This window comes from Urocampus carinirostris, chromosome 4 (assembly GCF_059441175.1).
Source record: "Urocampus carinirostris isolate Australia breed hairy pipefish chromosome 4, RoL_Ucar_1.0, whole genome shotgun sequence".
Taxonomy (NCBI): Eukaryota; Metazoa; Chordata; class Actinopteri; order Syngnathiformes; family Syngnathidae; genus Urocampus; species Urocampus carinirostris.
Window position 1 is genome coordinate 37351665 of NC_142352.1, and position 24091 is coordinate 37375755.

The 24091-nt window shown below is 40.0% G+C and overlaps 1 protein-coding gene across 6 annotated transcripts; it reads left to right on the plus strand.

The window, feature by feature from the left end:
* Positions 1-5895: 5895 nt before the first annotated feature.
* Positions 5896-22347, plus strand: btbd10b (BTB domain containing 10b). Of its 6 annotated transcripts, none has more exons than XM_088334433.1 (9): positions 5896-6006; positions 6344-6511; positions 10677-10870; positions 13273-13588; positions 13649-13751; positions 15531-15651; positions 18192-18389; positions 18468-18578; positions 20410-22347. In XM_088334433.1, exons 2-9 carry the CDS (start codon positions 6411-6413, stop codon positions 20739-20741), a joined length of 1476 nt encoding a protein of 491 aa, XP_088190559.1. In that variant the 5' UTR covers positions 5896-6006; positions 6344-6410; the 3' UTR covers positions 20742-22347. The 6 variants fall into 6 exon arrangements, with proteins under 6 accessions (XP_088190559.1, XP_088190561.1, XP_088190560.1 ...); XM_088334435.1 differs by having other exon boundaries at positions 5920-6006; positions 6341-6511; XM_088334434.1 differs by having other exon boundaries at positions 5930-6032.
* The last annotated feature ends 1744 nt before the right edge of the window (positions 22348-24091 follow it).

Sequence of the window (24091 nt, forward strand, 5' to 3'; positions counted from 1 at the left end):
CCCAAAAAGGCTGTATACCCTAGCATCAGATTTCAAGAAATTTTTGCTTTAGCCAGTCAGATTCCGAGTTGGTCTCTTATGGCCTGGTAGCGGGTGTTGGGTAGCGTCACCGCTTTCACAAATTATGATTGGGTAGGCGGCGGTAATCCACCAAAGCAGTCACGCCAACAGCCGTCAAACTTAGAGATTGAGCCACTCAACAAAATACACCATTGTGTGGATGTGATAGCAGAAGGTCGGACAAGTCCGAAGCAAACAAGCTTTTCCCTAACGGGAAAAGGTTTTGTCTGCAACTTTCAGTCTAGAGATGGGGTCTAGGGTCTAGAGCCCGAGCCCAAGCCCGACTTGATCCATATTTCAGCGCAGTGGGCCTAAAAAATCTATCATTACCTTTGGGTCGGGCTAGGCTTCTCTCTTGGTGACTTTTTAAAATGTATTAATAGCCTCCCGTCATTGTTCTTGTTCGTCTGTTTATACAGTCTTGTCTGAATAAGATTTTGTCGCAAAATACAGGCTTTACGTGTCGCATGTCCGTGTGGCGCGGGCCCTTCGCAAGTGAATTAGTGATAGTATTATATTATAAGCTAACAGCAAGTCAACCCATTCAGTATTTTTTTTCTTGTTGCGTGTTTTTTTTTTTCATTATAACGGATTACCCATCTATTGATGCTTTTACTTAAAAGAAACAGAACATGAATTATGACAATAAATAGAGTTTGTCAATCAAATGATGAATAAGTTGTAGGTTTATTTATTTGTAAATCTGATGGCCTCACGTGACACGAACCTCACAGCATGTCAGTGTTACTCATATAATAGCAAACTTTGAAACTTTAAGGCTCAATACCATTTCCTTCCATCAAGAAAAAAAATCCTGGCCGATGTGTGAGAAGGCTAATGCCACACACATGCCAATTACATTTAAATCTCAAATGGCACATTTTCCGGAGCGGTGTCATTGAGCAACAATGATCAAAAGGTTCAACTGAAGGATCTGCGAGTATTTGGCCTCCGCAATCACCTCAGTGATGAGCTTGTAACTTCTAACTTGACACCGGCACCACCTGTGCCTGGAAGTCAAACACTCACATCGAGAGTATGTGATAGATTGACGGGTGAGTGATCACATAAAGCCACACCGACAAGACTGGCGTTTCTTCGTAAAATGTTGTAACAATGGGATCAAGCTGGAATTTTGCCTGTAAATACTAGTGGCAAAGATGGAGGCGGGTCACCATTGGGACAATTGATCGCCCGCCGGATTATTTGTAACGACCTTGTTAGGCAATCACGGGTTATCCACATGCTATGACTTGATGTTCTTTGTTTGGGTTTGTAAGCAAGAGTGGGATGATGTCACTTTTAAATATACGCCTTTTCGTCATGTGATATCTTAAAGCCGGGTGACTTAATTCATGAAAAAGAAAAAAAATAGCGGCGTATAGTTCAAGGCAAGAGTCCATACTTTCATTGAAAACAGGGAATGGCAGGAACGTCTCAATAGAACATCTATATGATATATAATTTAATACTGTATTATTTTTTGTTGAGAATTCATTTAGCAGCACAATCGTTGGCAGTTCAAATACATTTTTTGATGGTCATTTTTTTGTGACATAGCAAGTTGATGATTTGGATGAGATTACTCCCATCCTTTGCTGACAATTCCTGCCACACGCCAACAGCATACCATTGCTGACATGGCTCACATTGGGACTGCATGAGCTAACCCAAGTGGATCAGCCAGGCTCACAGCTCGTACTTTTAAAGAAACTGCAGTTAACCTAAAAACCACAGGTGCTCAAGATATCAGCCAACAATCACTCATTGTTATGCTATTAAAAAAAATTAGATTATTGAAGTAAAAAGGGAATTGGTAATTCAATGTATTAATCTCGCGTACCTTGCAATTTTGGAATTATTAAAGTTTTAAGAAAAACTTTAGAGTCAAGATGTTTACAGTCAAGTTGTCAAAGTTAAAGTGTCCAAAACAGGTTGTGGGTCTTATAGTCAGTTATGGAGTTGTGTTACATTGTGTTAACAGTATATGACATTAAGTTTTTTATCAGTGGTGGGTCGTTTAACCAACCACATATCAGCCATTAGTTGTTGCAAATCAGAAATCTACCCGGAGGCCTTCACAAAAAATCCTGAAGGCTGTGTACTGTAACATCAGTCCTCACCGGTTTCAAAAACTATGATTGGCTAGGAGGGGCGCTAATCCACCAAAGCAATCGCGCCAACAACGGTTAAACTTGAAGAGAATGAGACGCTCAAGGAAATATATTCTTTCGTTGATTTGCAAAAGGTCGGACGACTACGAAGAGAACACGACTTTTTCAAGCAAGAAAACGTGTCTGCCAGTTCCAGCCAAGAGGTAAGATCTTAAGCCTGAGCCCAAGCCTGGCTCAGGCCTAAAATGTCAATTATTAAGTTCGGGACGAGGTTCCCTTTCGTTGCCTTTTTTGTTAATCCACCCGTCATGGTTCTTTTTTGTCTCTGTTCAAACATTCTTGTTTAACTTAGATTTGGTTACAAAAGACAGGCTTTACAGGTCCCGGCCTTCCAGGCGTGCGGCAGGGGTCAGCCTAAATCCCCTCTCCTCCACCCGAGTCCTAACAGATAAAATGGGAATTTTTGCTTCCAAAAGCGAATGACACATCACTAATTTAGACTGGGCTGAAGGTCTGTGAAGTACAACCCGCCAATCAATTTTACTGATAAGAAAATGATGTTCCGAGAGCCATTTATTATATTACAATAACTTTTAAGGGATAACATTTAAATTCCCTGAAAAAAAAGTTATGTGAAATGAGTTACTAACAGGTTAGTCATAGTCGACCCTCTGACAGGCCTGCCGGCCCCAACCTCACCCTTCGCTACCACTGCAAGTATACTGTATGCGTCACGAACCATAAAACAAGTTGTGTTGCCAATAAATCCAAGTGACAGTCGCAGCCGTTAAAAAGAGTATACGTTATCACCAGAGTCCCAAAACACCTCAGGCTGCCGACGGTGTTCCGGAAAGTCTTTGGTGCGCTAATGAGGATGCCTGTCCCCATTGATGCATTGCTAAAGTTGCTCATTGATGACCATGGGAGGGCATGTCCTTGTCTATAAAAGAGCGGGCCCACAGCCCCCTACTCACGCACAAATTTGAATCCTCGCTCTATGCAGTCCGATGACAAGGAGAAAGACTAAATTCGCTTTCACGATTTTAAGCAAAGCGGTAAGAAACTGGCTTGACAGTGTTTTTTGGTTTTCTTGGCTTCGACTCATAATTATTTTATTTTATTTTCAGACTGTGATGAGAATGTTTGTGTTACGCTGTTTCAAAACACTGATTTTCATCCTTTTTTTCACAAGCTTGCAAATAAATGCAAAAGCATTCAGGTAAACGCTGTTGTGATGTACAACATTTTATTTTAATTTTTCCTTTTGACTTCTAAAAACATGTGAGGGTAATAGGTTTTGCTTGGTCTTGTTATGTGTTTTGTACAGAAAGCGAACCATCAGCGAGGTCCAGTTAATGCACAATGTCCAGGGGCACAAGCAAGTGGTGGAGAGACAGGACTGGCTGCAAGACAAGTTAAAGGCCATCTTTGTCGGTAATGCCAAGCCTCAACATGGACAGACAATTACAAGACAAAATCCATCCAAAAATGAGCTGTTCAAAAGAAATCTAACCTGACTGTATTTGCCATGTGTGTTTTTATTTATGAATTTATTATACTCAGTGTTTCAAATATTTATAAATATTTATTATGGGAACGTTGCATTGCTTTTGGTATCATAAATGATTTCTTTCAAATGTATTTATAACTGTCACTCTTTTTCAGTCTTTTTGAATGTATGATTTTGTAAAATATATTGTTGGCTTTTCCTTACTGCTGTAAAGTTTATTACCGTAGTTTTAATATAAAACGATGGACCAATTTGAATGCCTGTTTCTGTCTCATTTTTTAATTCACCAACAAATGATTTCACACTTTGATCCTACGTTTAATAATTATATCAGTATTATTGTTTTCTTTTTTACACAGCTTATTGAAGTTGCAAATATGGTTCACTGCGGCATGGAGCACAAAAGTGTCGCAATCTCATTTATTTTTGAAAATTACTTAAACCAAATCAAAGTATACAAACTGATGATTATCAAACTATACAAACGGATGATTTGTGTGCATTGTATTAACAACAAGAAATAACTCATCAGACACCTAAATAAAATGTATTTTATCAGTGGTGGGCCATCTGGGTCTGCAAAGCCTTCTCTGCTGGCCTAAAAATATCTCAATTAGGTGGTGTTATTATATTTTGTCCATCAAAACTGTTCTAATGATTCCAATTTGTCTCTCAGCTTCCTTTCATTGCTTCTCCCTGGCTGTGCTGGATGTGTCTTTTGATATTTAACCATTTCACCAATCACATTTTAGTCATGTTGCTGGGCTCATAAATCTACCCGGAGGCCTTCACAAGTACTTGTAAAGGCCGTGAGAATTTACCATCAGTGTTCGAGAAAGCTGTCAATCACATTCAGAGTTGGCGTCTGAGCCAGTGCCAGCGGGCCTTAGGAAACGTCACCGGTTTCCCGAATTATGATTGGCTGAGTGGTGGTAATCCATTGAAGCGATCTCGCCAACAGCCGTTAATTTTAAGAGACCAACCTCAGTAACTTTTCGCAAGCTGGAAAGGTTTTTTTCTGCCACTTTTAGCCTAGAGGAAAAGGCTTAAACCTGAGCCAAAGCCCAACCCAATCCGAATTTATGGCCGGGTCGGACCTAAACTGTCACTGTCTCGCTTACTTTTTAATTACAATTATCCACCCATTGGTGTTCTTTTGTCTCTGTTAATACAGTCTTGTATAACTTAGATTATGTTACAAAGCAAAAGGTTTTCGCACGGTGTGAGAACTGGGTGCGCGGCGGGCCCAGCTCAGTTCATATCACCTCTCCTCCACCCGTGTCTTCACAAATTGAATATATTTTTTTTACTTTTAAGAGCTGGCTTAAGGAGACATCTCAAGTTTATACTAGAGCTAAGGCCTAGGTGTAAAATGCACGGCCCGCCACTGTATTTTACTAAGCTAAAAAATGATTTGATCAAAGGTTTTGACTATTGGACAAATTGTAAAGCTTTCTCATTTTTATCTATTTTTTTGTCCAGGATTGAACTGTGCATACACAGAAAATTTTTCGAGAAAAGATTTAGATTTGATATTGGCTTGATTTTCTTGGAATATTATGCAATAACTTAATTCATTATTTAATCATGTAAACCTTGTTGATACACGTTAATATTATGCTTGTTTCCCGCCTAGTTTTTTCTGTATTGATTATTGTGTACGAGCATAAACATTTTTAATTTTAATATCTAATAAGTATTATAATGAGATGTTAATTTTTTCAAGAGTATTTCACACAAAAAATTAAGTGTGCAAAAAGAAATACAAATCACTATGAACATGTATGTGCATTCTGGATATGAAATTGATTTTTACGGGGTCAATGATGTATTACGGATCAACGCAAAATTGGAGTAGGGTTTGGATTCGCAGGATTAATGCATCACAATGCATTGATTAAATTGTTGTTGTTTTTTTGTTTGTTTGTTTTGATTTTTAGCAATAGTATAATTATAATCCTTTAAACTAATCAACGTTAATAATTTACCTAAATAAAATCGAGTCGAAATAAAATATCTCAGTTGAAGGAGATGAATGAGAAACGCCAACCCACATATCGCGAGACTTGATTAGAAATCTTTGATCGTTGCGATATCAAACAATTAAAAACATATATTTAATAACTGATTTAGCATATTATTGTAATTTGAAATTCTAAACATCTGATGGCCACTTTAAATCAAAAGAAAATATTTTAATTTTTGAAATCACAACATATGCTCGACGTCACGTGACCTCATCTCCATGACTGTTTTGAAAGGTGGCTGTCTCGCTTGGTTAGCTTTTGGGATTACGTTTCAACGGAGACCTACGACAGTTTGGTAACGATTCTTACCATCTATTATTGGTACCTATACTTTTTGTGCCACCGAGTTCTGGGCTAATCGCCATTTTATAAATGTATGTCTAAATGAAACGATATGAATTTGAGCTTTTTACACGTCCGCTCGTGCTAGCTGTGTTAGAGTGCTAACCCAGCTACGCTAATTCTGACGGTTTCCTTATATAGCCTGGTATCCGGCTATTGATATTTGAAATTCATTTTCCGAACAGGAAGCTCATTCATTTTAAAGCACGTCACTGGCGAATTCCGTCGAAACGATTTTGTGAAATGCTAAAAGCTAGCTTAGCGTTTTATGTGTTGTTTCGATCAAGCAGAATCAGTGGACGACTTCTTGAATATGAAGTGTGACATTTCCGGCGTGGACTTCCCCCTGGACGGGTGATGGCAACGCGTCTGCAGTCATATGACAGTAACTCCAGTGACACAGAAGATTGGGAACGGAAAGCGACAAACCGACATCGTAAACTGTGCAAGCACTCGAGGTGAGGAAACGGAAGGCGATCGAGTGACACGTGAAGCCCTAATTCTGTATGATTACTAGAGGAAAGCACTAACAACGTCATTGTGCGACTGTGAGTATAATGTCATTTAAATTGTGCTTTTCATCAAATGTGTTTGGCCGGCGGATTGATGACTGTGATCTAGAAGAGTCAAGTCATGTTTATTTGTATAGCCCTTAATCACAAAGAGTCTCCGAGGGCTGCACAGACCACAGATTATTACAAACTACAAACGTGTTTTTAAAGTGTTCCAGTAGGGATTTGGGGTATTTGACATGATACTAATACAGTGACTCAACACCTCTTTTTCTGAGCTGGACAGAAAAGGGGTTTATGTCTTCATCCAATCAACAGTATTGTAATTTGCACAGAATTTGTATTTAGATGCTCCATGTGTGTGCGATTGTTGATTGAACCTTTTTTTCAGTGTTTTGTGCCATAAAATTTTGTCTTTTGTGTCGCAGGAAATTTCGCAATAGTTTGTTCGAGAAAGCCATTGTTCAGTATCTTTCCTTTTTCCGGTGATCAACCAAGTAGTCAAGTAATGTTTATTTGTATAGCCCTTAATCACAAAGAGTCTTAAAGGGCTGCGCAGATCAAAGACTGTTGCAAACTATTTAACACCATCCCCCGATCTAAAACCCACATGAGGGCAAATAATTCATATTATCAACATAAAATATAGGTTATTCATATGCTATTGAATAGAAGTGTGTTTTAAGCTTAGATTTAAACAGTTCCACTGAGGTTGCAGATCAAATCTCAGGGGGAAGAGCATTCCACAGCACCGAGGCCCGAATGGAGAACACTCTCAAACTTGCGTATCTCTTCTTGGCTCTTGCGATCACTAGTAGAACAGCGTTTTCAGAGCGAGGGCTCCGAACCGGAACATAGGGAGAAATTCAATCGGTGAAAGATATGAAGGGAGCAAGTCCATGCATGATTTTTGTATACTACCAACAGAACCTTAAAATCGCATCTTAAGCTAACAGGGAGCCAATGCAGGTTAGCTAAAATCGGGGTAATGTGATCAAACTTTCTTGTCTTAGTTAAAAACTTCGCTGCAGCGTTTTGTGACAGCTGAAGGCTCCTGATTTTGGACTTCGGGAGACCGGAGAGTAGTGCATTACAGTAATCGAGACGGGAGGTAACAAACGCGTGAATTATAATCTCCACATCCGACTGAGACGGCATAGGGCGAATTTTAACAATATTGCGAAGATTGAAGAAAGTAAATAGCATTCATCCATATCAGGAGGTGGCAGAAGATTAAATGATATATTTTTATAAGCTCTCATGAGTTACTACAGGGAATTATATTAACCAACTTGTTTTGTTCGATGAAGCTCCATAAAGGTGGGGGGTGGCATTTGAGGTGTCCTTGTACAAAAGTGGAAAATTAAATAATTTCTCTATTAAGTATGTGTTAACAATACCCAAGTCATTTCAAAGAGACTTTATGCTTTTTTTCCTCCCCACCCTGCTTTTATCTATCAGAATCTTATATTTATTTTTTGTAGTTAGTGTAGCATTAAAATTGTGAAAGTAAGAAAAGTCCGAACGCCAACCCAAACCATAGAAGAGATTTAAAAAAAAAATGATGAGCGTGTCTAAGAAATGTATTTATTTGCACGCGCATCGTGAACGAGCTGAGGCTGCAATGATGATACAATCCAGGGGATTGCAGCAAAAAGTAGAAAAGTTCCCGATTCCGTACAGTTCTTTTAAGATTGCACTGCAAAAAAGTAATAAGATTAATCAAATAAGTAGATGAATTTGTAAAACATTTTTGGTGGTCAGTGTTCTGCAAGATTTTTTAATGGGAAAAAATTGATTCCCCAACTAGGGCTGCAAACAACACTACTTTGAATAATTAATCTGTTGATTTAGTTAGTTTTTCAATTATTTGGGGCAATGAGTACCAATGTTGTAAGTCTTAGGTATGACGTCGCGCCTCGGCCGAGTCATACCTAAGACTTACAACATTGGTACTCATTGCCTCCCTGCTTGGCGCTCAGCATTAAGGGGTGGAATGGGGGGTTTGCTCACCTAATGACTAAAATGGCTGCGCCCTGTTTGGCTGCGGCTGCATCGGCTCGCTACAGTTTAACTGTACGGGTCAGGTGCATTGCTGCATCGGCTCGCTACAGTTTAACTGTACGGGTCAGGTGCATCAACATTTCGTTCTGTGTGCATTGTTACAAAGAATGACAATACAAGTAAATTATTATTATTATTATTATTATTATCTAATCATGTTTTTTAAAATTATGTATTCTAAAATTGAAAAATTCTTCAATATTTCATCGCTGAAATATAAGTTTACGAGGACAAATGCTGGCGTCACACAGAGAACATCAGCCCTGAAAATTGGTTCTTTTTATTGAGACACCAATGGCAGTCAATATGTTAAAATAAATATCCTGCCTGTGTGGTTAAAACACTTAAAAAACTACTAAAATGTAATGGGTTATTATTTTTTTTATTCATTAAGGAACATACCGTTTTGGTAAAAACAAAAAAACAATCTTAAAAATGTTATTCCCAAAAATATAAAAATTAATTATTTTAAAAATATTTAGCAATTTATTTGATACTTGTCGATTAATCTGTTCGTTGTTGCACCTCTAACCTGAACTATAATGTAGTTGCACACTGGTCTCGATATTGCAAATCATGATTCACTTTTTTGTTTATAACTCAACATCCCAAACCCTTTGTTAACCGTCACACACAGGTCCTATGTCAGGTCCCTGACATTCATAACTCATCATAATGCAATGAGGAATTGACATCTGATTCATTTCCTTTCGTCCCCTCCTTTTTGGTGCCACTACAGCATGTAATTCTTTTTAACCCAACTTGTCCATCCTCACTAAAAGCAACTGCCCTTATGTCTCAACTTTCTGAAGACAGAATCATTTTTTGATTGGAGCTTGATTGCACCAGCATCATCAGCTTTATCAAACACATTTGATAAGAACCTTTTTTTTTAAAAAATCTAGGACTCTATTGAGTCCATTTATTTATTTTCATAGAGTGAATCGGGGAAGCTAGGTTTTGGGTGCTCTGAGGAGGGTGATGAGCAACAAGAGTATGAGTATGGATGTTAAGAGGGGACTGTATGTGAGTGTGATAGTGCCGACTGTGTTGTATGGTGCAGAGACTTGGAGCCTGAACGCAGATTTGAGAAGGAAATTAAATGTTTTTGAGATCAAGTGTTTGAAGAGTATGTTAGGAGTGACAAGATTGGATAGATTGAGAAATGAAATTGTGAGAGACAGAACTGGAGTAGTAGTGGAACTGAGCAAGCGTGGAAGCGAGGAAGGCCGCGTTTGACGTGGATTGATGGTGTTATGAGTGCACTGCAGGAAAGAGGTCTAAAACTAGTGGAAGCTACAGCTATTGTTGGTGATAGGAATGAGTAGAGAGGTGTTGTAGAAGGATAGTGGGATGTTTGGACGCGTTCTAAGGGATGGGCAGGCCAACTGTATGATGCGGCAGGGGTAAACCAGTGACAAGGCGTCGGGCCCTGCTGCTGAACAGAAGAGTGTGTTGTGTCACCCCGACCCGAGTGACATGGCCGCTTTCTTGTGTCCCGTTTCACCCGGAGGGACAAAAGCAACTTAGGTGCCAAGGTGCCTAACCTGTCTGGGTGATTGGGCATTTGGGTTGGCCATGGTCCAAAAATGTTTGTGTGTGTCTTTTGCTATTTTTCCCTTTTTATTTCTTTGTCATTTTATGTGTTTGTCTTGCTGTCAGTCTTGAGGGATATGACCAAGGTAGATAGATGGATAGATAGGACTCAAGGAATATCTTAGTTGAAATACTTTTGGGCTGTTTGCAGGTACTACTGGAATGTAGTCCTTTATTTTAGTTGTGCAGGTGTGGACTTGGAATTGCTTCTTATCTAATTGTTGATGCAGCCCAACTGCATTCTATGGGCATTAATCATACTCGAAACATATCACTTTGAAGTGCTGGAGGTCGCAAGCTCTAACTAGCAGTCCTTTCAGATGTAGACAAACTAGATAAACACAAACTTTTGGCCCCGCTCATGCAGTTACAGCCGCTCCCCTGCACCCATTTGAAATGTCCTGCAGTGGTTTGGTACTAGCACTAACTCATCTTTTTTGTTAAAGCGCAGCAGTCAAGCTCGCCAATCTCGAGTGGAGGCCGAATTAAGGAAAATGAGCCTGCATGGTGCCAGCGGGGGCTGCGACCGCTCACGTGACCGCCGCCGCTCCAGCGACCGATCCAGGGACTCCTCGCATGAGAGGGAAGGCCAGCTCACACCCTGCATTCGCAATCTCACCTCACCAACCCGCCAACACATAACTGGTGAGCGGGATGCTTGGGGAAGGTCAAAAGGTGGTTCTCTTGGGAGTTTATGTGCTTTCTGCAATGATGTAGGATAATAGATGTTATATGTACCACATCATGGTATCCAAATCCCTGAATATCAGAAAGGTAATAACTTGGGGTACGGGTGCTTGAAATCCTTGAAAATGTTTGCAGTTTGATGTTGTGTTTTCAAGTTTTGAAAAGTGCTTACGTTTGGGAGTAAGTGCTTGTAATCGCCTGAAACTGTTGCCATGTTTCTAGGCAGTCTGACTTGATCAACCAAGCATTAATTGAAGAGACATAAAACAATTCTGGGTGAAAATGACGCCGATGGTGCTTTTTGGTGGCTTCGCTAAGTATTCAAATCCATTTTTTTTTTCAAATTCTTATAAAGTTTCTATTTTACCACTGGGATGTGCTAAATTATAAACAATGGCCCTTTAAGGGCTATACAAATAAATGTTGACTTAAATCAACCCCCTGTTCTAATGTATGTCCAACACAGGGTTCCTGCAGAATCTTGAAAAGTCTTAAAAGGCATTGAATTCATTATTCTAAAAATAAGGCCTTTTATCAATCTATAACAAGCACTTTTTTTCTTTAAAAATTCAGACAATAAGAGTTTAATGGAGCTGTACAGAATTTTGAAACTTTGTTACTCTCTGCCGCAACTTCAGTCAGCTCATTTATGATGTGCATGAGAGTATGCACACTGGAATAAATAATATATTTTTTAATCATTTTTGGAGTTTGGGTTGGCGTTTGTATTCTTTCTCTCTTGCAGCTCTGATAAAAGTAAGATAAATGCAGATAGGCGCAGTAAAAAATAAAGCAAACTCGGTTGGGCATTGTTAACACATATTTAGTAAAGAAATATTAACTTTCAACTTTTTAAGGGCAGTTCAAACAAAATACGTTTGCACTTCAAACAAAATACCCCACATTTAGTATTTTAACATAATTGTAAAATTCATATTTTGTGCCAAATCACAATTAGGTAGTTATTATGTAGTGTTAATGTCTATCATCCAGTATTCTTCCCCTTGTGCAAAAACAGCTATTACTGAATCAATTTACATTTCTTTCCACAATTCCACCATCTAGGACTTTTATTGAATTATTGTTGAATTATTAATTGGCCAGCGACATCCAAAATATCTACACATACCTGACATTGTTTAAAGCATTTTTAAAGGGACAGTTTGTATTACTTGACCATTAGATGTCACTGTATTGTGTCGTCCAACCGAAAACAAGTTGCTAAAAAGCACAAGGAAGAATACAGACTACTTACACTCAAAGCAAGCAAACCATTTTTCTTTCTCAATTTGGTTGCCCAGCCATTTGCGAGGTTTTGGGGGTACCCGTATCAACAAGATGCGGACAATTATGTCGGCTCCCTCTTGGTGAGGCTCTTTTAAGTAAAATAAATGTAAATTTATTGGCCTTCTAAATGCACTTTTATATGATTGTTCATGTATTTCTGCTCATTATTTAAATCTACCTTGTTTTTTTTTGTTTTTGTTTTTTTTGCTTGTTTTACTACGAGGAGGCACAAAACACATTTTCAATTGAAGAGCCGCATTAGTAAACATGAGTGCCATAAAAGTGCAACGTCAGCTCACCAATATGACAGTGCCTTTTGCAGCCACGAAAAATGCTTCAATTTCAATGTTGTGTTTTTAATGTTTGAAGCGTTTGAATTTAGGCTGAAAAAATGTTGGCCTAAAAAAAAATCCGGTCCGACTTGATAGACCACACATTGAAGGAAGAAAAATAAAACAACTCTGCTTAAAATGTTGCAGACAAGCCTTCTTTGGTTGCTTTGCTTTGCCATTGCATTTCTTCTTCCTTTGTGATGAACGGCAGCTGGCATTAATTTGTATGGCATTGTCCTATGAAGCGCCATTGCCCCCTTTGGGTTGCATCCAGTAGGACAGGCACATGCTACACCTAACAGGGCACTATGACGTGTGTATTAATGAAAGGATTACTTATTTATTATAGGCCATGCAAAAAAATTGTAACAGGAAGAACATCCTGCAACTGAAAATGGAATCTATATATTACCATCATTTTTACCCAACGTATATATATGGAGAAAGATTTATCTCAAAAATATTGACACATGAACTGTTCATATCCACAAATACATTTGCGTTCTGCTAAAGATCCGAAAATCATTTATCTTGATAAATGTACACGCAATATTAAAAATCTCACTTTCAATTCGTGAATCTGCAAAATACATGATTCACACCAGATTCCTTCTGTTAATGGTACAAGACAACCTGGAAAACTGGCTTTGAAAGTCTTGAATTTGGCCATAAAGAATGTATTCAAAGCCTGAGTATGAGTAGCAAACCATGTGAAAAGTAGTCTTTCTTATGTGCATCTAGAGCGAGAGCGTGACAGCGGCCCTTCCTCGAGGCCCGGCAGCCCTCGGCCTCAGAGGGTCTCCCCCAGTGGCTCCAGCAGCAGCGGCGTGGCAAGCAGCCGCAACAGTAGCCTGTCCAGCACCGAGGGAGCCTTTAAAAGTCTGGGAGTAGGCGAGATGGTCTATGTGTATGAGAACCCCAAGGAGGGCGCGGCGGGCGCCACTGTCTGCAACCGCAACCTGCGCACCTCCGAGAGAGTCACGCTGATTGTGGATAACACTCGCTTTGTGGTCGACCCCTCCATCTTCACGGCGCAACCCAATACCATGCTGGGCAGGTACGGCAACATCATCCATTGTTGGAACGTCGCAATGTGAGCAAAGCTTTGTTCTTTCAGAATGTTCGGATCGGGACGAGAGCACAATTTTACACGGCCCAATGAGAAGGGAGAGTATGAAGTGGCCGAAGGAATCAGCTCGACAGTTTTCCGTGCAATTCTGGTCAGTAATTTGTCCACCCATTACTTTGTGATTTCTAAAATGCATGAGAGATAGTTCCGTTACACACTTTTCGGCCAAAAAATAGAAAATGTATGCCTGTCGTGATTTCCTGTAATCTTTTTTTTTTTATGGTGTGTCACCAGGCTGACTGCAAAATCAGTTGATTAACGATGATTATGAATAAAACTACTCGTGGGAGGAACATTGAAAAATGTTGAATGTATTCATATTTGTTATAGCAAGTGATTTCCCAAAAATAAAACAATTATTAATAATAACATGTATTTGTACAGTGGCCCCTCAGCATACAAGATTAATTTGATCTCGGATCGAGTTCTTATCTTAAAGTTATTTTATCTCGAACCATATTTCTCCATAAAGAATAACTGGAAAAACATTCATCTGTTCCTGGCCTCCCCAAATCACCCAAGTTAACCCTAAATAGCTATAAAACACATCTTTCTTGTCACTAAAACACATTCAATTATTTAAAAACACAGTATAAAGATAAATAATGTGATATTAACTGAATCAAATACAAGTTTATTATGAGCACTAACCATGGAGGAAGTCAGGGGTTGCTAACGGATGTGTATGCTTAGTGAGGGAGCATGAGAAACTGAGAAATAACAAAAATACACACAACACAAGATTGTGGGAAAGCCACCTGAGACAAATTGATGCTGGCGGTGAGCAGTCTTGAAAATTCAGCCCTCTAGTGGTAGCGTCTGAAAATTCTCGTAACTCTTATTTTCTCTCGTACGTCAGGCAAGACTTTTACTTGGAAAATCCCGTATCCCAAATTTCAGTAACTCTTATGTAGCGTGGCCAGTCAATAACTCATTTCACAAAACTAAATCAAACTCAAAGTGCTTGATCAAAAAACATTCAATGTAAAATAATATATTGTGTAAGAAATGAAGGCAAGACACAGACTAACCATGTGAGGAAAGGGCCTCATCCACACTGATGTGGATGGCAGCAGAAGGAAGGAGTGTAGTAGCCCTGCTACCCCCTGTCCCTTACTTTCCCAACTACCGTGGAAGCCTCTAAACCCCAACCCCTAATTTTGAGGATTTACAGTGGCTTGCGAAACTATTTGGGCCCCCTTGAACTTTGTGACCTTTTGCCTTATTTCCGACTACAAACATAAAGATACTCAAATTTAAAAGAAGTGAAAAGGAAAGAGAACACAAACACAATATAAGTGGTCAACTACAGTACAATAAAAGGTTTAAGTAAATAAATCATATTATATTTACATCTATATAGGTGGATAGTCTACTATTCGTATCTAAATAATTTGATTTGACAAAATCATCATTTATTTTCTGTGATTGGAGAGAACTGATAAAATCCTTGTTTTAGGTGTGTGGGCACATTTATGAGGCTACCATGTCAACTAGTTTATAGCTGTTGCGCTGTAGATTACATTTGTTAATTTCAGGATAGTTTTATTGGTTTAATGTGATTAATACTGTTATCACAGTCAAAAGAAGTGTAAAGTATTTAATCAAACTACTTGTCAACATGTCTTGCTGATGTGAGTGGGTGGAAAGAATGTTTGGCCATATATTGAGGAGGAAGGAAGTAGATAATAATTAGCCTGACTGCTTGTATCGCCAGATCATCAACATTCTTTACTTGTTTTTGTGTTGTTGTTGTACACGCTAATTGAGATTTTGTTTTGATCATCCCATTTTGTATTAACCCTTTTCGCTCGTAAAGTTTGCATCGTTTTTCATTGACTTGACTGAGTGTTTTGTGTGTAATTGACAGGATTACTACAAATGTGGGCTAATCCGTTGTCCCGATGGAATCTCCATCCCCGAGTTGAGGGAGGCGTGTGACTATCTATGCATTTCTTTTGACTACAGCACCATCAAATGCAGAGACCTCAGTGAGTGTTTTGCTTTTGTGTTTTACATTGAACAAAGGAAAGCATAGTAAGGCAGAAAGTATAAGAGAATTGATGAGAAATGGCAGAGCAATTGGGACGAGGAGGGTAGAGGTAAGCTCTTGGCCCCAGGCCAGGTTTGGACTTGTCAATTATTAAGTAGGGACGGCTGAGCTTCTCTCGCTGTTTTTGTTTTTTTCATGTATTTTTTTCTACCCTTCGTGGAGGATCTGCACAGCATGCTCTTACTTTTACTATAGTAATTATTTAGATCAAGATAGGTTTAACTCAAAATCACTAAATCCAAATAAATTTTCATCCTCTGTCTTGGGGTAAAAGACGCGCCGCTTCCTCCTTACACCTCCCTCACGTCAAACGTCATTTCCGCTTATTGCCAATAGCCCACGAGCTTTACAAACTCTGTTTTTGGGCAAATATTTCACTATTTGCAGCTTATAATATGCAGAATATGATTTTCTTTCTGTGCCATTCCGTTCAGTTTCACTTTCTTTGCTGCACGTCGCCAAAATGCACATTTGAGCGCCGAACCGTTAGTTTTGGCGCTGCACTTGCGGTGCACACTTGCTTTGAGGGATACGGCCCCAAGTGAACGCTGCATAGTTCGGCCTTAACACACAGTTCAGCGCTGAAGTACGCATCCCCGAAGTCAAGCTTCATGTTTGCTTTGGCGGCAAATCAAAGAGACGTGTTTATTTCGGGCTCGGTTATTAAATTAGGTCAATCAATCGGGTTTGGGCAGGCTCGGGTTTGCATGCCTGCGACTCGGGTCGGGCTGAATTTATTAGGCCTGATCTTACTTCTAGAAGATGGCAAAGGGCGACACCTGTATGAAATTCAACAAAATGAAGCACAACAAGGCTTGATGACAAGAAACAGAAGACCAATGATTGGAGACAGTGCCTTTAACAAAATGTTAAAACTGATAGAGAAACATAAGACTGGATTGTGTGAAGACTGTCATAAGGAAGAATCAGTACAGCATTTCATTACAGAAAGTAGGAAGTATGAAATGCAGAAGGAGACTATAAAGAAGGGTCCAGTAGAAGGAGTAAAGGAGATATCACTTAACGGATTGTTGGACCTGAGTAACGGGGCTTTAACAAAGTATACTTTTATAATGTTTAAGGAGTATTGGTCTTTTTTTTTTTTTTTTTTACAAGAATTTAGGAAATCAATGGGGAGTCAATGGAGTAAGGTAGTGGAATAGGGGTGCACTTTAAGAGGGAGAGGAGCCAGAGATACAAAGAACACATACAGGTGGAGAATAAAAAAAGATAGCGAGATAACGGGGTTTGTAGGAATTCTTGAAATCCTTGCTAATGCTTGAATTTTAATGTGATTCAAGGTTTGAAAAATGCTTGACTTTTAGGAGAAGTTCTTGTTAATGTTTGAAATTGTTGCCATGGTTCTCGGCAGTCCGACTCTATAGACCATGCATCAAATGAAGAAAAATTAATCGCGTTTTCTTAAAAATGATGGCTACACTGCTCTCTGGTGACTTTGGTGGCATGAATCAATTTATAGCTCTATGGTTTGGCGTTGTGAGGTGCTGTCCGTTGAAGGAAGAACAGGAAAAATCCATTCAAAACAGACCTCAGCAAAATCTAATTAAATAAGGCACTGGAACTCCGTTTCATTTTCCATGCCCCATTCAGTAAATAGCGGCTGGTTAGAGGTAAATCGACAGATAGATAGATAGATACTTAATATTAAAGCCCAAACCAGCCCGAACTTAATTTGAGGGACCGAGCCTGAAGCAAACTTGAATTATTGTCTTTGATTTGGGAGGGCTTTTTTGTGAGGTGGAAGAGGGCTTCTCTCTGTCTTTTTTTAAATTTGTTTTTACTTATCTATCTCTCATTGCAACAACCACACAAGAGGGGGGGGGGGGGGGGGGGGTGAGATACATCGCTCTGATCATCCACTAAGAAAAAAGAAGCCAATAACAATTACTTGTTGACAATTTAAAAAGTTCAGCAAGAAATAAGCCCGAACCATCCCAAACCCAAACATAATGATTAGTATTTTAGGCCCGAACTTGCGCGAATTTCAGGTCGGGATCAAGATTATGGGCTTACCTCTACTGCCGTTTTATTAATTAGCTTAGCACTTGTTAGGATTTCTGATTTTTATTTTTTTTCTTCTCTACCAGCAGTGCTCGGTGAACTCGGAAAACAAGGCTCTGAATTGATTCACAACTGATTTCTTTTTGAAAATTTAGTACTGGAGAGATTCACTTTGGAAAACTGTCTTTGAAAGTCCTTAAAAAGCGCTTTAATTTGGCCATGAAAAAAGTGTACAATTGATATTTTAGGCCCGACCTGAAAATCGGCTCTGGCTAAAGACCTTACCTATAAACAGAATATTGTGGGATAATGACTTCATGAAATCTGGCCCACTCAAACTTAAAATATTCAATGTCTTTTTTTCTGTCAGTGACACTGAATGAAAAATGTCTAGTTCTAATCCTGCTTCAATCCAAATATTTGTCCACAAACAACCAACGCGCTGCTTACCTTCAGGTGCCCTGATGCACGAGCTGTCCAACGACGGCGCCCGGCAAGAGTTCGAGTTCTACCTGGAAGCAATGGTTGTACCTCTCATGGTGGCGAGCGCCAAAAGCGGCGAGCGAGAGTGCCACATCGTGGTCCTCACAGATGACGACGTGGTGGACTGGGACGAAGAGTACCCGCCACAAATGGGAGAAGAGTACTCACAAAGTCGGTGAAATGCTCTACATGCCCAAAAAAAACCCCACAAAATCATACCAAAATAACCTGAACCAAATTTCCTTTCAGTCATCTACAGCACAAAACTGTACAGATTCTTCAAGTACATCGAGAACAGAGATGTGGCCAAGTCAGTTTTGAAGGAAAGGGGGTTGAAGAAAATCCGACTTGGGATTGAAGGTAAATTTCTGTCAGTGCGATCTTTTTAGTCATTTTGATTTCAAACTCGCATTGACTACAGTGATCGTGGGTTCACTCCTTCACGGAACCAAAAAATATTTAATGAAAGAAAAAAAGGGGGGCAAAATATTTATTTTAAAAAAAAGAGCGATTTCAAAAAAACGAATGAGTGCTATCCACACCGACCACACCACTCTCGCTGTTTTTTTTTTTTCATGGCCCGACTGCGTGAGCAGAGTATTGGTGGGCGACGGCAGCCAAGATTTACGCCAATCGGCAGGCACTTCTTGATTTGGGACCGATTGGCCAATTCATATCATAAAGTCTTTCTGTGACCGGACACATGCTCTGCAGTCGCTGCATCTCACTAGTTTGTGTCCAGTGCCTTAGTCATGCTGCCAAAGTGATGTCTTTCTGATCTCTCTCTCAATCTCTTTCCCAATCGGCCAGTCGGCAGAGCTTTAATCAGATCCCCCTCACCCACCCAACAAAATAGTAATGGGTTTCAAATTGTTTTCACTCTCTAATTCTAAGAGGGTAAGTCGGCATGCCCGCCCTAATGAAGGCCACCCAAAAAAAAAAAGCTGCAACACTACTTGGCAGATTTTCACTTTTGGCGGGCAGCTCTGTTCCCCGTTTACTGCGAAAACCAAGGGACCTCTGTTATCTATTCCGGGCCTCCCAAAATCATCCAAGTTGATCCAAACTAGCTACGAAACACATCTTCCTGACCACTAAAACATTCAAATAGTAATTGAACATAAGAATACAGCAATAAGATGATTTTACCAAAATAAAACATCAGTTTATAATAATAATTTACTCTGGAAGTAGCCAGCTAAGGCAGTTGGAAACTTGGTGGTGGTGGAGTGAGGGAGAGAAATGCAGGAGGAATGAGGGAGCGCGAGAGTGCACGAAAAAATAAACTGCTCATCAACTGCTGATCAGTTTGCACATGCTACCCTGGATGAGGAGGTCGTGTGTGGTCTCGATCACTCGGCCATCTAGTGGTAGCATCTGGAAGTTCTCGTAACTTTGATATTCCCTAGTATGTCGGGCAAAAGACATTTCCTTGAATTTCTCGTAGCTCTATGTAGAGGGGCCACTGTATATACAAATGTAATGTTTTTTAAACATTTATATTTATATTCTAGTTACTCAAATTCTTTTACTTAATGAATATTCTTAATACAGTAATTCTTGCTGTATCGCGGCCTACTTATCGCGGTTTTGCTTCTTCGTGGATTCTCATCATGTATTGTGTTCTCCATTTTGACTGGCTAAACATTTGCCCCACCCCCATTTCTGCTTGTGTCTGCCTGCGCACCATTAACGTTGCGGTCTGAGTTGTATACATACAGTATGTAAAATTCAACAATATTTGATCATGGAAAACGATGTTTACCGTAAATGGACTGACAGAATGCATTCTTAACGTTTTGAAATCAATATAGTTACAGTATGTGTTTTCTTCCTAACGAGCCTTATAATTTTTTTGCGGCTCCAAACTTTTTATTTTGGTCCAATGTGGCTCTTCAACATTTTGGGTTGATGACCGGAAAGTAAATGCAGTTTTCCCTAACATCCACATGCTTTCGACTAAGTATCATGTGTCAAGTAAATTGTGTTATTATCGCATTGTTTCTGCTTCGTGAATTTTGACTATTGCGAGACCTTTTTGATATGCAACCCCCGTGAAAAACGGGGGTATACTGTATTTCGTTTTTTTTTTAAAATTGTATTTATATGAAACATTTCTATGAGAATAACACCCCGCTCCAAACCAAAACCAAACATTGAATTCATCTCATGACCACCTGTCATCATCCAGGTTACCCCACATACAAGGAAAAAGTGAAGAAGCGTCCCGGAGGTCGTCCGGAGGTCATCTACAACTACGTGCAGAGGCCCTTCATCCGCATGTCGTGGGAGAAGGAGGAGGGCAAGAGCCGCCACGTGGACTTCCAGTGCGTCAAATCCAAATCCATCACCAACCTGGCAGCGGCGGCAGCCGACATCCCCCAGGACCAGCTGGTGGTCCTGCACCCGGGCCCCCAAGTGGACGAGCTGGACATCCTGCCCAACCACCCGCCCGGGGGCCACCCCTATAGCAACAACTACAGCAACGAGAACGACCCTGAGGGGCCACCGCCGGCCGTGTGAGGAGGGGCACTCGTCCCCCTTGTCCGCCTCCCAGCATGCTGCAGCATGGAGTGCACCAGAAGGGGGAACCATAACCATATTGCCTTGACACATCCTTCGCAGCCTTAGAGAGCCAAGAACCTGGTGGACTGCTTTTTTTTTTTTTTTTTTTTTTTTTTTTACTTGACCAAAGCAATTGTTTTTTATGTTTGCTATATATTCAGTCAACACTAGGATGGTCCTTATTTTGAAACTTTTCATTTTTTGTCAGTGAAGGCCTGAATATGGTGTGAACCATGAGTAAACACTTCCTGTAAGGTTTCACATCTGTTCTATTTAAAAGGTGCCCCAAAGCTATTTTTGTCCGGTAGTATGATAGAGGGGTCTTTGTATGATAGAGGGGTCTTTGTATGATAGAGGGGTCTTTGTATATAGGGAGAATTTCCACAATTAATATTTAGAAGAGTGAAGACCTAAATATGGTGTGAAACTATGCGAAAACACATCTTGTAAAGTTACGGATGGATCCGAAATAAATAAGATGGTCCCCCAAGACTAATCAGAGCTAGGCCTTTAACAGGATTTGAAATTTGGGTCCAAAAGACCCCAAAACATTAGTCCCCAAACTACGGCCCATTGTTACATTTGGTCCTGCCCCCTAAACAATATTGGAGAGCATTTTGATTTTTTTGTTTTTTATAGTATTATTTGATAAGGAAATTGGACATTCACAATAACATTTTCTTTAGTTATGAACTATTTTCATTATTAACTGTGTCTTAGTAACTGTTTAATCACACATTTATTGTAGAAGGAAAAGGTTTGGTGACCAATGGTGTAAAACTTTGAAAAAACATGTAATTTAGTGTATTTTATTTATGGCTCAATTTGTTCCAACTCTATTTAGGATGTCATTTGGGCTGAGCCAAGAATTGCAATGAGGAAAGCGGCGGAGGTCTGGCTCATCAGCCTTCGTGGAGACCTTGGCTTTCTCCCAGAACAAGAACGCCTCCTCCAGCAATAGCCTTGACCCCTCTTATCTTGTGCAAAAACGGACTCTTCCTTCAAGGAAGGCCGATGAGCCAGACCTGTCGATTTGCAGTGGCCCTACTTATCTATAACTTCACAAGATGTGTTTTCTCATGATTTCATGATTTCGCTGGTCAAAATATTCATTTGGGTAATTTTCTCTTTATATAAGGACCACCCTCGTAAACATTGTACTTGATTACTTCCAATGTCGTACAGTCGTTTGTTGGGTTTGCCTGAGCACTCGTGGTATTAATGTTTCTTTCCATACGATAGTTTTGTTGTGGATTTCCCAGGTTGCCTGATGAAGACCTCATATTCTTTTTACAGAGAAGACTCCTTCGTAAGGGGATGGGGGGGGGGTCATCACTCGTTACCAGACGTTCACGTGTTAGCCGTGTAACTGGTTGTGTTTTGTCATTGGCTGGATGTGATGTGCTGTGACGCTCCTACCGCTGGCAAAACACGAAAGCAGAGCGCACTGGCTGGCAAGCTCTCCGTCTTTTCGTGCAAAGCTTGAAAACTGTTGTAAACTTTGTTCAATAAAGGAAATGTTTTTTGCTTGTGTGGATTAAAAATACATTTCATTCAAAATGGAGGATTGTTAGAGACTGTTTTTTCGAACGGGAGGGTAATCATTTTGATAGCCAGTTATGGTTTTAAGCCATCATGGTATTTGCAGTGATGCGCCTGTTACGAAAAAAGTACTAGTAGATACCTGCATACACCCCCCACTTATCCAAGACACTCCATATCCATTTTGACCTCAGATCACTCAAAGAAATACCGCATTTCTGGCTGCCTAACATTCTCCACTGGAAATACATGACAAATTATGCTCACGTAAACTGACCATCCGATTTCTGTATTTTACTTTCTCGTAATTACAGCTAGGATGCGAATATACTGGACTGTCTCAGAAAATTAGAATATTGTGATAAAGTTCTTTATTTTCTGTAATGCAATTAAAAAAATAAAAATGTCATACATTCTGGATTCATTACACATCAACTGAACTATTTCAAGCCTTTTATTATTTTAATATTGCTGAATTTGGCCTACAGCTTAAGAAAACTCAAAAATCCTATCTCAAAATATTAGAATATCATGAAAAAGTATACAAGTAGGCTATTCAACTAATCACCTGAATCATCTAATTAACTCGAAACACCTTGCGAGGTTTCCTGAGACTTAAAAACACTCAGCTTGGTTAAGTAAACTAAATCACAAGTATGGGGAAGACTGCTGTCCAGAGGACCATGATTGATACCCTCCATCAGGAGGGTACGACACAAAAATAAATTTCTCAAAGAGCGGGCTGTTCACAGAGTGCAGTTTCAAAGCATATCCACAAAAAGACTGTTGGAAGAGAAAAATGTGGCCGGAAACGCTGCACAACCAAGAGAGATGACCGCAGCCTTAACAAAATTGTGAAGAAGAGCCGCTTCCAGAATTTGGGGGAGCTTCAAAGACAGTGGGCTGAAGCTGGAGTCCAGGTATCAAAAGCCACAGTTCACAGACGTGTCCGGGAAATGGGCTACAATAGCCGTATTCCCATGGTCAAGCCACTTCTGAACTCAAGACAACGGAAGAAGCGTCTGACTTGGGCTATGGAGAAGAAGCACTGGACAGTTGCAGAGTGGTCCAAAGTCCTCTTTTCAGACGAAAGCAAGTTTTGCATTTCATTTGAAAGTCAAGGCGCCAGAGTCTGGAGAAAGGCTGGAGAGGAGCAAAATCCAAGTTGCTTGAAATCCAGTGTGAAGTTCCCACAGTCAGCAATGGTTTGGGGAGCCATGTCAGCTGCTGGTGTTGGTCCACTGTGTTTCATCAAGTCCAGAGTAAATGCAACTGTGTACCAAGAGATTTTAGAGCACTACATGCTTCCATCTGCTGAAAAGCTCTATGGAGATGAGGATTTCATTTTCCAGCATGATCTGGCACCTGCCCACAGTGCCAAAACCACCAGTAACTGGTGCACTGACCATGGCATCACTGTCCTTGATTGGCCTGCTAATTCCCCTGACCTGAACCCCATCGAGAATTTGTGGGGTATAGTTAAGAAGAAGATGAAAGACACCAGACCTGCAAATGCAAATGAGCTGAAGGCCGCTATCGAAGCATCCTGGGCATCAATAACACCTCAGCAATGCCACAGGCTGATTGCCTCCATGCCACGCCGGATTTATGCAGTAATCCGTGCAAAAGGATTCCCAACCAAGTACTGAGTGCATCAATGGACATTTTCAAATGTTTGATTTAGTTTTGCTGTTATAAAATTATTTTTTACTTGGTCTGAGGAAGTATTCTAATATTTTGAGATAGGATTTTTGAGTTTTCTTAAG

Excerpts from the sequence above, each read along its gene's own strand:
- btbd10b (XM_088334433.1), top strand. The coding sequence starts at position 6,411 with ATGGCAACGCGTCTGCAGTCATATGACAGTAACTCCAGTGACACAGAA. Across the intron at positions 6,512-10,676 it reads AAACTGTGCAAGCACTCGAG|CAGTCAAGCTCGCCAATCTC; the intron begins GTGAGGAAACGG and ends GTTAAAGCGCAG. Across the intron at positions 10,871-13,272 it reads AACCCGCCAACACATAACTG|AGCGAGAGCGTGACAGCGGC; the intron begins GTGAGCGGGATG and ends ATGTGCATCTAG.